Genomic DNA, 12,117 nt, shown 5'->3' with positions numbered 1-12,117 from the left:
CTGGACCAAACGCATACCTTACACGGATGTTTACGACAAAGCAGCAAGAAGCTTGTTTGTTTGTTTTAGTTTTTTTCCCTTTTTTTTTTTTTTTAATACAAGAGCTGTGTATTTAAAAAATATAACAATTTTTATTTTTAACTTCTACGGCGTGACCCTGCGGGATATTTTTTTGTAACAAACAGTGCAGGACCCATCCTAAAACAATCAATAAAACGTCCAACCTCCCCCACTGCCTCGGGAGCAGGGATGAGGTTGTGGGGCCCCAGCCACCTGCTATGGTGGCACTGGGTCACCACTTGTCCCCACTCACTGGGTCAGGGTGTTGGGAAGGGCTGAAGTGCTTGGAGAGGTTGGAGAGGGACACCAGCTCACACACAGGCATCCTGGAATGCTTTTTTTTTTTTTTTTTTTTCCCCTTTCAGTGCTGAGGGTGCTGGCCTTCAACAGGTCATGTCCCCAACATCTCTGGAGCCAGGGTCTCTGCAAGCCAGGCCAATCCACCCAACAGGGACAGGGGTCCTGCTGGGTCTCCTGTTCTTCCCCAGCTGCTCTTCCAAGACAGCCCTACGTGGGTTTGGCTCAACTGGTGAGGCAGAGGAGGAGGGGCAGGGCTCAGGAATCACCCGACCTCTCCGTCAGGATCCAACACGCCCACTTCAACATCGCCTTGGAGATCCTGAAAAAAACGGGACCAGGGAGCCAGCGTGAGGCCTTGGGATATTGCTGGGGCCACCGGGGGCAACCCCAGTGACAGAGCACCCCATGGGTGAGGCTATGGCTGCACTGACCTCACAGACTGGACCCGCTGGCAGAGCTCGGGCTGGGCGCCTCGTACCGGTACTGGGGTGGCTTCTCCTTCACGTACTGCAGGAAGCAAAGGGAGAGGGTGAGGCTGCTCTGCCCCAGAGCACAGCCCCACCCTGAGACCCTGACACACCCAAGGAAACTCCAGGGGGTCCTGCAATCAATTCCTGCTCTTCTTCTAATCTTTTTACCCAGGGAGCTGGAAGATGCTCCAGCAAGTGGTCCAACAAGACCGTGAGTTCAGCCACACCGTCACCCAGTACCCCGGATCCTCCTTTGGGAGGCTTGGGGTTACCATGTCTGCTGACACCAGCCTTCAGCTGCTTGTCCTCACCAGCGAGGTGAGGAAAGGCCTTGGGGAGGGACAGCAGTGGGGAGGGAAGACACAGAAAACCTTCCTGGGGACCCCCCCCATGGGCTGCTTCGTATTTACCGGCTTCAGAGTTCTGCACTGCTCTGGCCTGGAGCTGGGGCCACTTGATGGAGATGCTTGCTCTTCCTCTTCTTCCTCCTCCTCTTCCTCCTCGAGGTCCTCTTCACACTCCTTTCTGCTCTTCTTTCTTCCCCACGTGCTGAGGAGCTTTGACCTCCTGCCCGTGTCTCTCTCCCTGCCCCATGGGGCACCCCGGGGGTGCTGCTGCCCGCCATCATCTGCCTGTAACTTCCTCTTAGTCCCCACAGCATCTCCCCCCTGGGTCCTGGCACGAGCCAGGCCACTCTTCGAGGTATCCGGAGGGAAAGCTGAGCCACTGGAGTCTGCTTGCTCCCTGAGAGGCATCAGGCCAGGCAGAGCTGTCCTGTGGCTGCTGGGCAAGATGGGAAAAGCTGGAGAGCAAGATGGCAGCGAGGCCTGAGGGTCCCCTGGTACCTGTGGGCCTTTACTGGGGGCAGGGTCATCTCCCACCACCCAGGGGTATCAGTCTCCACTTGACTGGTGTTGCTGAAGGAGAGGAGCAGGGAAGGGGAGGTCTGCAGTGGCTCTCCCTGCAGGACACCCCGGGGAGAGTCCTGGCTGCACGCCTCCAGCAAGTCGGGGGTGTTGCTGTCAGCAGCCACGTGTTGCTGGGTCTTCTGTGAAAGGTCATCTCCAGAGGACTTCTCTGGGAAAGAGAAAAGGCCTGGTCAGCTCTGGGACCTGCCTGCCCCAGCACGGGGAGCTGGGCAAGAGAACACGGGAGCTGCAAGGCACAGGGAATGCTACAGCACTACTTCTAGAGCCAGGGGAAAGCAAGCCAGCATCCATGGTGAGCTACGTGGTGACCCAGCGAGAGGAGAGGGACTGTGTCCTGCCAGCGAGGCACCCTGGGGCACAGGGACTCACCATCTGAGGAGTTTAAGGTCAAAGATATGGGGGGAGCCAGTTCCAAGGGTTGTCCAGGGATCCCTCTGAGCTCTCTGACAAGGCTGTTGACTCTACAGCTGCAACGATGAAGCCAGGAGGGTTGATTTCCCTCTCAAGGAGAGCTCCAAGAGTCCTTTCCATCCCGAAGTGGGGTGTCCTTCTGCCAGACTCCTTTCACCCCCTCAGCAGGCAGTGGAAAGGCAGACATTGCCCAGAGAGCAGGCAGGCAGAAGACCTTCTCTGACACCACACACTGCCCAGGACAGCAGCTCCCTTCATCTCCTTCTCTACGTGGAAGCCCTGCAGATAATTCTGCAGCAAAGCTTGGTGACACCAAGCCTGGTGAGGTGACACAAGCCTGACCTAGTGCTGAGCCACAGCCAGCCAAGAGCCCACACTCAGGGATGTGACTTCAGCTCCGGGATGGCACCAAAGGGACAAAACCATTTGTGCTCCCAGCACCACGTACCAAAGCTGCAGGACTGGGATCATTACCATTCCTGGCCTCCCAAAAACCAGGCCATGCCAGCATCTTCTCTGCTCAATCCAAGCAGAAGATGGGCTGGGACAACTTTAGAGGAAAACACTACAAGGCTGGACAGGATCTGGAGGTCCCACTACTCACGGCTGGCTTGGGATATAGTACTCAGGTCCCCTGGCACTGTCCTGTTCCCACTGCTCTGACCAGGAGCTGCTTCACTTGTGCCTGCAATGAGAGGGGGCACTGCTGGGCTCACCCAAGCATGGTGGGCAGCCAGAGCCAAGGAAATCTTCTCCCCACCCTTGGCAGACCCTTATTTTGCAAGCTCGGGCACTGAACTGCACACCCCACCAACAAAGCCCCCACACTGACCTTCCTTGGAAGCCTCACAAGGAGCTACCTCCTCCTCAGGAGCCATCACCAGCCTGTGGGCTGCCACAACAAAGATCTCCCCCTCCTGCTGAAATGAGACATTTCCATGGGTTTTGCTGGGCAGTCCCACTGGAGCTGCAGGAGCCCATCTATAGCTGGGGGTTGATCACCACCCCATTGACCATCCTGGCTGACCCCATCAAACCTCCAGCTCTGCCCACTGCTCTTCCCCATCCCTCTCCCACCCCTCCCTCTAGAGCAGGGTCCCCACCATGAGCTGTCCCAGCCCCCAGACCCACCCACCTCTTTCTTGCGCTCTGCCTCCCAGGGGGTGATGGAAACCTCATCGTTGGCTGCTGCTGGAGTCCCTTGGCCACCCCTAAATCCAAGCATTCCTCAGCGTTTTCCTTCAAAACCTCCAGCTGGTTCTCTCCTATAGCATCAATCAGCTGGGAGATGGATGGCTCTGCAGTGCAAGCACAGCAGTGTCAGTGGAGGAAACACCATCACCTGGGCAATTCTCACTTGGAAATGCTTTTACTCTGCTGCATGACTGCCAGGTGCACTGAAATGTGGGGAAACACACACACAATTCTTCATTTCTTCTGCTTCTAGGAACTCCCTGACCCCAGCTGCCCAGAGAAGCTGTGGCTGCCCCATCCCTGGAAGTGTCCAAGTCCAGGTTGGATGGGGCTTGGAGCAACCTGGGCTGGTGGGAGGTGTCCCTGCCCATGCGGGGGCTGGGACTGGATGAGCTTTAAGGTCCTTTCCATGCAAACCAGATTGGGATTTTGAGGATCTCTTGTTTCTAGACACAGGTCCTGGAGCAGCAGCATGAGCATGGGTCTGCACAGGCCCATGCTGCTTTAGCTCTCAGCACCATCTTGTCCTGCTTTGGGCCTAGGAATGTTGCCCTTTGAGATCTGGTCATGTTTTGTGCTACCACAGCCCAAACCCAGGAGTGGGCAGAGCCCCACCAGGCAGCCAGAGCATCACCTACCCCCACACACCCCTTTACCTGAGCTGGGAGCATTCTTCAGAGCAAGACTCCTCCTGCAATGAAGAAGAAAACAGCCAGGTTAGGGATGGGGCATATGCAGGCCCTTTCCAGCTCCTGGCTGATGAAAAGCTTGGAAAGAAGCAACTTGTGGAAGTAGTGGATTCCCCACTGGATGTTGTATCCAGCTATTGCTTAGTACCCCAGGAATACCCACTTGGGAGCCCTGTTCCTGGAGACTCCTGGAGACCCCTGAGGATGCCCAGAGTTGGGGCTCCAGTTGTTAGGATGGGGCTGCACAGGGCTTCACCCCCCCAGCCACGCTGCCCCATGCTGGAAGAAGTGAGTTGCCCAGGGATGTCTCCTCCCAGATCTGCCAGCTCAGAGGAACAGCCTGGGCTGGAGAGTCCAGAGAGTCACCAGGATCTCAGGGACTGCTCTGTCCCATCACGTGCTGGGGAAGGGTCCCACAGGCTCACCAGCAGCTGCCCTCAGCCCTGCTCTGCCCTCTCAGAGCCCTGCCTGGTGTCCCCACGGTGCCTGGATGTGTTCCCCAGCCCCACACTTACAACCAGAGCTCCTTTATCTTCTCCAGCACCAAAGGCTCCTGGTTCCTGTGGCAGAGAGAATCCGGTTACCCCTCCGCACCCCCAATTTCCCCCACTGCTGGCAGTGGAGAGGGCTCCTCTAGAAAGGAGCCCCGAGTCCCAGACCCCCAGGGGGGAAGAAGAACCCCCCCAGAAGCAGCTGAGCCCCCTGCCCACCCCGCAGGCTGTACCCATTGGGTGATTCCAGCCTCTGTCTCTCCATGGGCAGCACGATGAACCGCTGGGCTGTCAGGTAGAACTCGCAGTCCTCCTGTGGGAAAAGCAGAGCCTGTGAGGTCCCTCTGCAGTCCCATCTCCCCTGGGGCCACCCAGCACCCAAGGCACCCACCCCAGCTCTGCCTCCAACCCTCCAAACAAAGCCAGAGCTCCCCCACAGCCCCCTTCACACAGGGGTTTGTAGGCTCGGTGGCTCCTCAGGACACGGGGACAGCAGCCACCTCTGCCACCAGCTGGATGGCCCTGGGCAAGATGGAAAATGGCCTCAAGTTGTACCAGGAAAGGTTTAGATTGGTTATTAGGAACAATTTCTTCCCTGAAAGGGTTGTCAGGCCCTGGCTCAGGCTGCCCAGGGCAGTGTTGGGGTCCCCATCCCTGGAGAGATTTCAAAGCCCTGGAGATGTGGTGCTAAGGGACATGGGGCAGTGGTGGCCTTGGCAGTGCTGGGTAAACAGCTGGGTCTGATGATCTTAAAAGTCTTTTCCAACCAAAATAACTCTGATCCTGAGCTGCATCACATCTCCATGGAAGCCTCATGTAATCCCCTGCCCCAGAACCCAGGCCCAGCCATCCCTGGAGCCACAGACCCCCACAGGAGCTGCACATGGAAGAAAACAAGGCCATGCCTTGCCTGCCTCTGGCTCCTGGGAGCAGCTGAAAGCAGGGAAACCAGCAGGGAGCAAGGCAAGATCAAGGCAAGGTCAAGGGAAGAGTGGGTTCCACTGCACTCACCAGCCTGGCCTCCTCCTGGAAACACACCGTGTACTTTTGCAAGACAATAACTCTGCAAATGAGGCTGGAAAGCCTGAGCTGCATGTGGGTGCTGCAAAAAGAGCAGAAAAGGAACATCTTGGGGAGATGAAGAACGGAGCTGGGCAACCCAGCCACACCCTGGGGCTCCCCAGACAGCAGCACCACAGCGCTGGGACACATCTTGGTGTGAGCATCAGGGAACCAGGGCTCCCCATTCCTACAACTTTCACCAGGGCCACGGGCTCTTCAGTCCCTTCTGACCACTTCTCCATCAACCCCCACCCAACACAGCCAGGGGAAACCACATGCCACGTTGGCATTCCAACTATCTTCTCCTGGCACCTCCTTCCAGGCTTCTCCCCCCCACTCCAGGACTGAGCCATGGCCAGGCAGCAACCCCATGCTGTGGGGAGCTGCTGTCCCTGCCACAGCTGAGGCACAGGGAGGGAACCCACTTTTCCTCTGCCTTCAGAGCTTCGGATGCAATCACCACCCGGATGTAGTAGGAGCCATCTGAGATGTGTAGGACAGCATCTTGGAGGATACCAGGCTGGTCAGGAGGACTTGGGTCACTCAAAACCTATCAAGAAATTTGAGAGGGGGGGGAAAAAGATTTCTCAAGACATCCCTGTGTACTGTGACAAAACAGAGACTCACAGACTGGTTTGGGTTGGAAGGGACCTTAAAGCTCATCCAGTCCCAACCCCCTGCATGGGCAGGGACACCTCTCACCAGCCCAGGTTGCTCCAAGCCCCATCCAACCTGGACTTGGACACTTCCAGGGATGGGGCAGCCACAGCTTCTCTGGGCAGCCAGGACTAGTGTCTTAACACCCAAGAGGAAAGAATTCCTTCCTAATGTCTAACATGCCCGGCTGAGAGCCTCAGCTCTTTGGAGAGAACATCACCACCAGAAGGTGCTGACACTTAAGCCCAGGCCAAGGAGTCTGCTTGGTGCCTGGGTCTCTGGGATGGACCAGACAGAGTAAAGAACGTGCCAGGAGAGGTCAATCCAAAGCAAGGTGGGAGAGGAGCCACAACCAAGCATTTTTTTTTATCCAAACCACCTGCATGAATCCAGGTTAAAGGGGTCTGGGCAGGCTTGGGACTTCTGCTCCTCCACAAAGCAGTGGGAGATAGAGAGGGACAGGAACCAGAAGGACCATTGCAGCCCTTCCTTTCTTCTAAATGAAGTTCCAGTGTAGAAACCCTCAGCTGGTACTAAGCCATGCCCATGGCCTCAAGTTGTGTCGTGCCAGGGGAGTTTTAGATTGGACATTAGGAACAATTTCTTCCCCAAAAGAGTTGTAAGACCCTGACCCAGGCTGCCCAGGCCAGTGGTGGATTCCCCATCCCTGCAGGGATTTCAAAGCCCATGTGGTGCTGGGGGGACGTGGGTCAGTGGTAGCCTTGGCAGTTGGACTCAAAGATCTTAAAGGCCTTTTCCCACCAAAACAATTCCATGATCCTGTAGCTCTCCTCATTCATCTCTCACGCTCCAGGGGATATCCACTTATTCACTGCTGTGTCTTCTTCAGCCCAGGCACAGAGATGTTCTGCTTGGGAATGGCACTGGGCCAAGCAGTTGGGAACCAGTGATTTCACCACCTCATGCCTTCAGATGAGCTAAAGAACAGGACCACGAGGTCTTTTCTCTCTCACTGTTTTTGCTTTCTTTTTCTCATGTCACCTCATTTCATCTCTCCTTCCATTTAAATCTCAGTATCCATCCTTCTCCTTCCTTCTCCTGGTACTAAGGGGACACCTCATATGCCTCAAACATCTCATCCACAGTGGATGTTTAGAACATTGTGGTCCATGTGGGATGCTGCTACAAGCATCCAAAAGCTGCAAGAGAACTGGAAACCACAGCACAGGAGTTTGGTCTCTCCAGGATCCAGGTCATGACCACCATGCAAGAGGCTTTTCCAGAAGAGCCAGCATCCATGGGAGGACCAGCTCCTGGTCCCAGCAAGGCTCCCAGACAGACCAAGGCTTCAGACACCCCTTTTGCGATCATCAGGCCCACACATCAGCTAGGGTGGTAGACAGAAGGATGGGATGCAAAGAGGATGAGGAGGAAGGCAAGGCAGCCTGGAGAGGGACCAGGAGATGAGCAGGATGACCTTGGAGACCACAAGCTCTTCAGACAAGAGAAGGGAATGGATACCAGAGGTGCCACAGTCAGTGAAAGCCATCAGAAGTGAGAAAAGCAAAGCTCTTCCACCAACAATCAAGGACTTCCAGGTGGACTGCTTTGGCAACCACCCAACACTTCCAGGAATTAGGATTCCAAACAGTGCTGGTGCAGGACAGTCCCTGTGGTACCTACCCGCAGGACCTGCCCAGCCAGGAGGTTCTCAGTGGTATCCAACTGCTCATAATTCACCAGGAGGTTGACGATCCAAGGCTGCAGGACGTAGACTTTGGGAGAAGATGAGGTCCTGTTCTCATACACAAAGCTACGGGGAAAAAAAAAGATGGAAGCACCACATGAGAAGAGGGGGATGCTCCGGGAGCTGCCACAGCCCCTGGGGCTGCCTCAAACCCACCCCAAATCCCCTCGCTTCTCCACAATTCCACCCGTCTGGGGACAACGCACCGCAGGGAGCGGAAGGATTGAGGGCAGGCGGGGTTTTTGGGGACAGACAGGGCAGTTTTGGGGACAGGCAGAGCTGGGGTGATCGGGGTGGGGACAGCCAAGGAGGGGGACAGGCGGAGGTTTGGTGACAGGCAGGGCTGGGGCCGGCAGTGTGGGGACAAGCAGGGCTTGGGGACGTGTCCCGGTCCCTCACCTGACCCCCGACTGCTCCCCCGTCCCGCCCGGACAAGCGGCAGCCGCGGCCGCCATTGCCCCGGAGCACGGAGAGACCCAGGAAGCGGAAACGGGGCCGGGATCCGGGATCCGGGGCGGAGCGGAGCCGGAGGAGCCGAACCCAGCCCGGTCCTGACCCGGCTCCGCTCAGCCCAGCAGCATCCCCGGGCAGTTCCGCGGTCCCGGTCCCCTTCCCATCCACGTCCTCGTTCCCAGCTCCGACTCCGTTCCCACCTGCAGATCCAACCTTCTTCTCACCCCCCATCCCGTCTCCATCCCTCAGTCCCAATTCCGTTTCCATCTCCAGCCCGGGCCCCATCCACAGCCCCAGCCCACACCTTGCTCTCCTTTCCTGGGCACACACACACAATTTTCCTCCTTGTTTTCCTCTTGTAAACCTTTCCCACTCAGAGGTTCCACGTGTCAACAAACCATCCCTCAAACACTACCTTGTGTCCTTGGGGTTTGGCCCCAACAGCTTTGAGCAGCCCCAGGTCGACTTCCACCCAGTTCTGCACCATCATCTGCCTGACCTGTTGATACTCATTATCTTTAAATACCTACAAAACATCTCCTGTCTCTCTTACAAATACTTTCTGCTATTGCCAAGCGTGTGTGCACAGCTTGGCCAACCCTGCAGCTGGAAGTGAGGCTTCTCTGTTCAACTCCTGGGGATCTCCAGGCCTGCCCTGAGGATTCTGTATCCACCAGTCGGAGGTTTTCTTCGGAAGGCAGCTTGGAGATCAGTCCATCCATCGATCTGGTGCCTTTCAGCTACAGGAATGAGCCAGGGAGGAACTGGAAATCCCTGGGTCTGGGTGTCCATTGTGTCTTCACCTGGGCACAGCCTCCATTCCTGGCCATGCCACAGCCATACCCGGGGGGCAAAACTGAATTCTGTTCTTCTAGGACATGGAAAGGGCTGCTCTGGAGAGTTTCCATGTGGTCCTGGAGGATTTCTAGGTTTTCCAGCCTGTTTTGGTGGCCGAGGGACACCCATGTGTGCTGGCTGCTCCATCCCTGGTGTTGGTGTTGCACAAATCAAGGCCAATGACCGGCACTGTGCAGAGTCAGTGAGTCCCCCCCTGCCAGCCCGACCTTGGGCAAGGGGAGGACAGAGCCAGGGGGTCCCATGAGGGGTTGGAGCAATGGGAGGGGACATCTGAGCGCAGGGAGAGGGATAGCACTGACCCTGAAAACTGAGCGACTCAAGTTTGGTGGTGCAGGGAAGGTAAAAAGAGCTTTCCAGACACCCAGCCCATGGCATTCCCTGCCCGGGCAGGACACTTGGCTTCCCGTGTCATTCCTTGGGTGCTGGCACAGGTGGATCGTGGGTATGGAGCAAAGCCAAGAGACTGGGGCAGAGGCAGAGAACTTCCCAGAGCCAGGCGTTGATGCAAGGCCTCGCGGGAGGCTGCGAGATAACCCTGGAGCAAAGAGAACCTCAGGGTGAGCAGAGCAGCATGGCAGGGCTGCACCTCCACACCGTGCTGGTCACCGGGGCCAACCGTGGAATCGGTCTGGGGCTCATCCAGAAGCTCCTGGAGCTGCCAAACCCACCCCAGTGGGTGTTTGCGGGGTGTCGGGACCCCAATGGGCAGCGAGCACGGGTGAGGGGGCTGGGAGGCGGGGGCCGTGCTGGGGATGGGAGCACGGGGGCCAGGGCAGCAGGTTGGGGCAGGGAGGGGCTTTGCAAAAGGCTGGAGCTACAGCCAGGCCCCCCCAGCACAGGGCAGTGTCTGGGGACAGCTGTGGCACCAACTGTGCCTGGGGCTGTGCAGGGGACAGTGGCACGGGGGGTGTGCGGGAGGCATGGAGACCCATCTGAGGGGAGCCAGGCAGAGGGAGCAGGGTGCTGGTGCTGACCTGGGAGTGCCCACCTGGTCCCCTCTCTTGCAGGAGTTACAGAGTTTGGCCTCCAAGCACCCCAACCTGGTCATCATTGCACTGGGTAGGTGTCCCCAGGTGGGGGATCCTTGCCCTGGTTCCCCCGCCATCTGCCCAGGCATTGCCGAGGGGCTGGGGGCTCTGGGGACACCGGGTGCTGCCATCCTGAGGGGCACAGGGGGCTCCAAGGCCACCGTGGACACGTGGGCACTGAGCTCCTCCATGTCGGCTCTGCAGAAGTCTCTGATCCCACCAGCATCAAGGCAGCAGCAGCCAGAGTTGGGGAGAAGCTGGGGGGGTTGGGGCTGAACCTCCTCATCAACAACGCTGCAATAGCAAAGCCCATCTTAATTGGTGCTGAGACCCTGGAGAGCATGAGTGAGGTTTACACCACCAACACCATTGGGCCGCTGCTGCTGAGCCAGGTGAGACCCCCCCAAGCCAAGCTGGAGTGTCCTGGAGGCCGGGGGGTGGTGGGAGAGGTCCTGCCTCAGCTCTGGTGTCCGATGGATTCTTGCCTGAGAAGGAGCTTGTGGAGCTGTGGGCTGGAGCCCGATGGGATGGGGGAGTGGGAAGAGGAGGGAGGATGCTCCAGCGCCGGTGTCGATGTTGCCCACTGGGAAGGAGCTGGTCCTCTCCCCTGTGCCATCTCCATGTGCCCATGTTGCCCACTGGGAAGGAGCTGGTCCTCTCCCCTGTGCCATCACCACGTGCCCCCTGTTCCTCCCAGGCGTTCCTGCCCTTGCTGAAGAAGGCTGCCCAGGGGAGCCCAGGCTCAGCCCTGAGCTGCAGCAAGGCCGCCATCATCAACATCTCCAGCAACGGGGGCTCCATCGCTTCTCCCGCCGGTTGGGAGCTGATGCATTTTCTCTCGTACCGCTGCAGCAAGGTACCCCCAAACTGCCCTGTGAGGGACAGATCTGCTCCCCCTGCCCTGCCCGTGTCCCCTGGCAGCCCCCATCCCATCCCCTCCCACCACCATCCCTGCCCCGTCTCCCCACAGGCTGCTCTGAACATGCTGACCAAGTGCCAGTCCCTGGCGTACCGAGAGCACGGGGTCCTCTGCGTCGCTCTGCACCCCGGCTGGGTGCAAACTGACATGGGGGGCTCAGGACCAGAAAAGGTAAGGGAGCACTTGGCCAAAGTAGGGAAGAACTTCATTTGGTGTGTGCTGAGCTTCTTGTGGACTCAGCAGTCCCAGGGATGCTGAGCTCTGGGAGAGCTGCTCGAGAGATGCTCTGAGAAAAAGAAAAAGGGAGACCAGGAGCTCCTGTTGTGCTGTGCTGGCCTCTCCTGACTCACAGCAGAGCCTCAGGCCTTGAGCAATGAGGTGCTGCAGGGCAGCCCCTGGGCAGCCTCGGGCACAGGCTGCCTCTCCCCTCTGCCCCGCAGCCCCCCTTGACGGTGGACGACAGACGTGCGAGGGATGCTGAAGGTGCTCTCCTCCCTCTCCGAGAAGGACACGGGCACCTTCCTGGACTGGGAAGGGAAGGTCGTGCTCTGGTGACACTCTGGGACAGGATCCTGGCAGCAGGGCCTCTGCTGCTGCTCTCACTGGCCCCAGCCTCAATAAAGCTCTGCCCAAGAGCCTGCTGTTCCTGCTCCTTCTCCCCAATGTGCTGATGCCCTCAGCCGCCCACCTGCCCGCCATCTCTCACTGGGGTGCCCACGAGTGACAGCCCGTGGGGCCGTGGCAGTGTCAACACCCTGGGGCAGCCCCACAGCCTGGGACAGCTCCTCTGCAGGCAGCAGGACACGGGCACAACCTCTCTCCCAGGAGAACACAGAGCTCCCAACCATCCCCGAGGGTGCCCAACATCTCCTGGCGTGGACAGTGCCA

General features: G+C 58.1%; 2 protein-coding genes across 3 annotated transcripts; one reads left to right on the top strand and one right to left on the bottom strand.

Annotated features, from left to right (window-relative positions):
• Positions 1 to 107: 107 nt before the first annotated feature.
• On the bottom strand, positions 108 to 8,441 carry LOC103538971 (ACD shelterin complex subunit and telomerase recruitment factor). 2 transcript variants are annotated; one of them, XM_030458096.1, is made up of 12 exons: positions 8,371 to 8,441; positions 7,908 to 8,037; positions 6,032 to 6,156; positions 5,556 to 5,646; positions 4,778 to 4,857; positions 4,569 to 4,613; positions 4,021 to 4,055; positions 3,306 to 3,468; positions 2,129 to 2,226; positions 1,241 to 1,907; positions 792 to 867; positions 108 to 679 (listed from the first exon to the last, which is right to left on the bottom strand). In XM_030458096.1, exons 1-10 carry the CDS (start codon positions 8,424 to 8,426, stop codon positions 1,585 to 1,587), a joined length of 1,146 nt encoding a protein of 381 aa, XP_030313956.1. In that variant the 5' UTR covers positions 8,427 to 8,441; the 3' UTR covers positions 108 to 679; positions 792 to 867; positions 1,241 to 1,584. The 2 variants fall into 2 exon arrangements, with proteins under 2 accessions (XP_030313956.1, XP_030313958.1); XM_030458098.1 differs by having other exon boundaries at positions 1,676 to 1,907.
• Positions 8,442 to 9,635: 1,194 nt separating this feature from the next.
• LOC103538970 (C-factor) lies at positions 9,636 to 11,864 on the top strand. The gene is given in 7 exon segments (XM_030458099.1): positions 9,636 to 10,000; positions 10,290 to 10,341; positions 10,515 to 10,702; positions 11,008 to 11,166; positions 11,281 to 11,400; positions 11,670 to 11,690; positions 11,692 to 11,864. Coding segments are annotated over 7 exon segments (849 nt in total). The 5' UTR covers positions 9,636 to 9,784; the 3' UTR covers positions 11,785 to 11,864.
• The last annotated feature ends 253 nt before the right edge of the window (positions 11,865 to 12,117 follow it).

Source organism: Calypte anna, chromosome 11, assembly GCF_003957555.1.
Source record: "Calypte anna isolate BGI_N300 chromosome 11, bCalAnn1_v1.p, whole genome shotgun sequence".
Lineage (NCBI taxonomy): Eukaryota > Metazoa > Chordata > Aves > Apodiformes > Trochilidae > Calypte > Calypte anna.
Note: the sequence above shows the minus strand (reverse complement) of the source record. Positions and strands in the feature narration are given on the sequence as shown.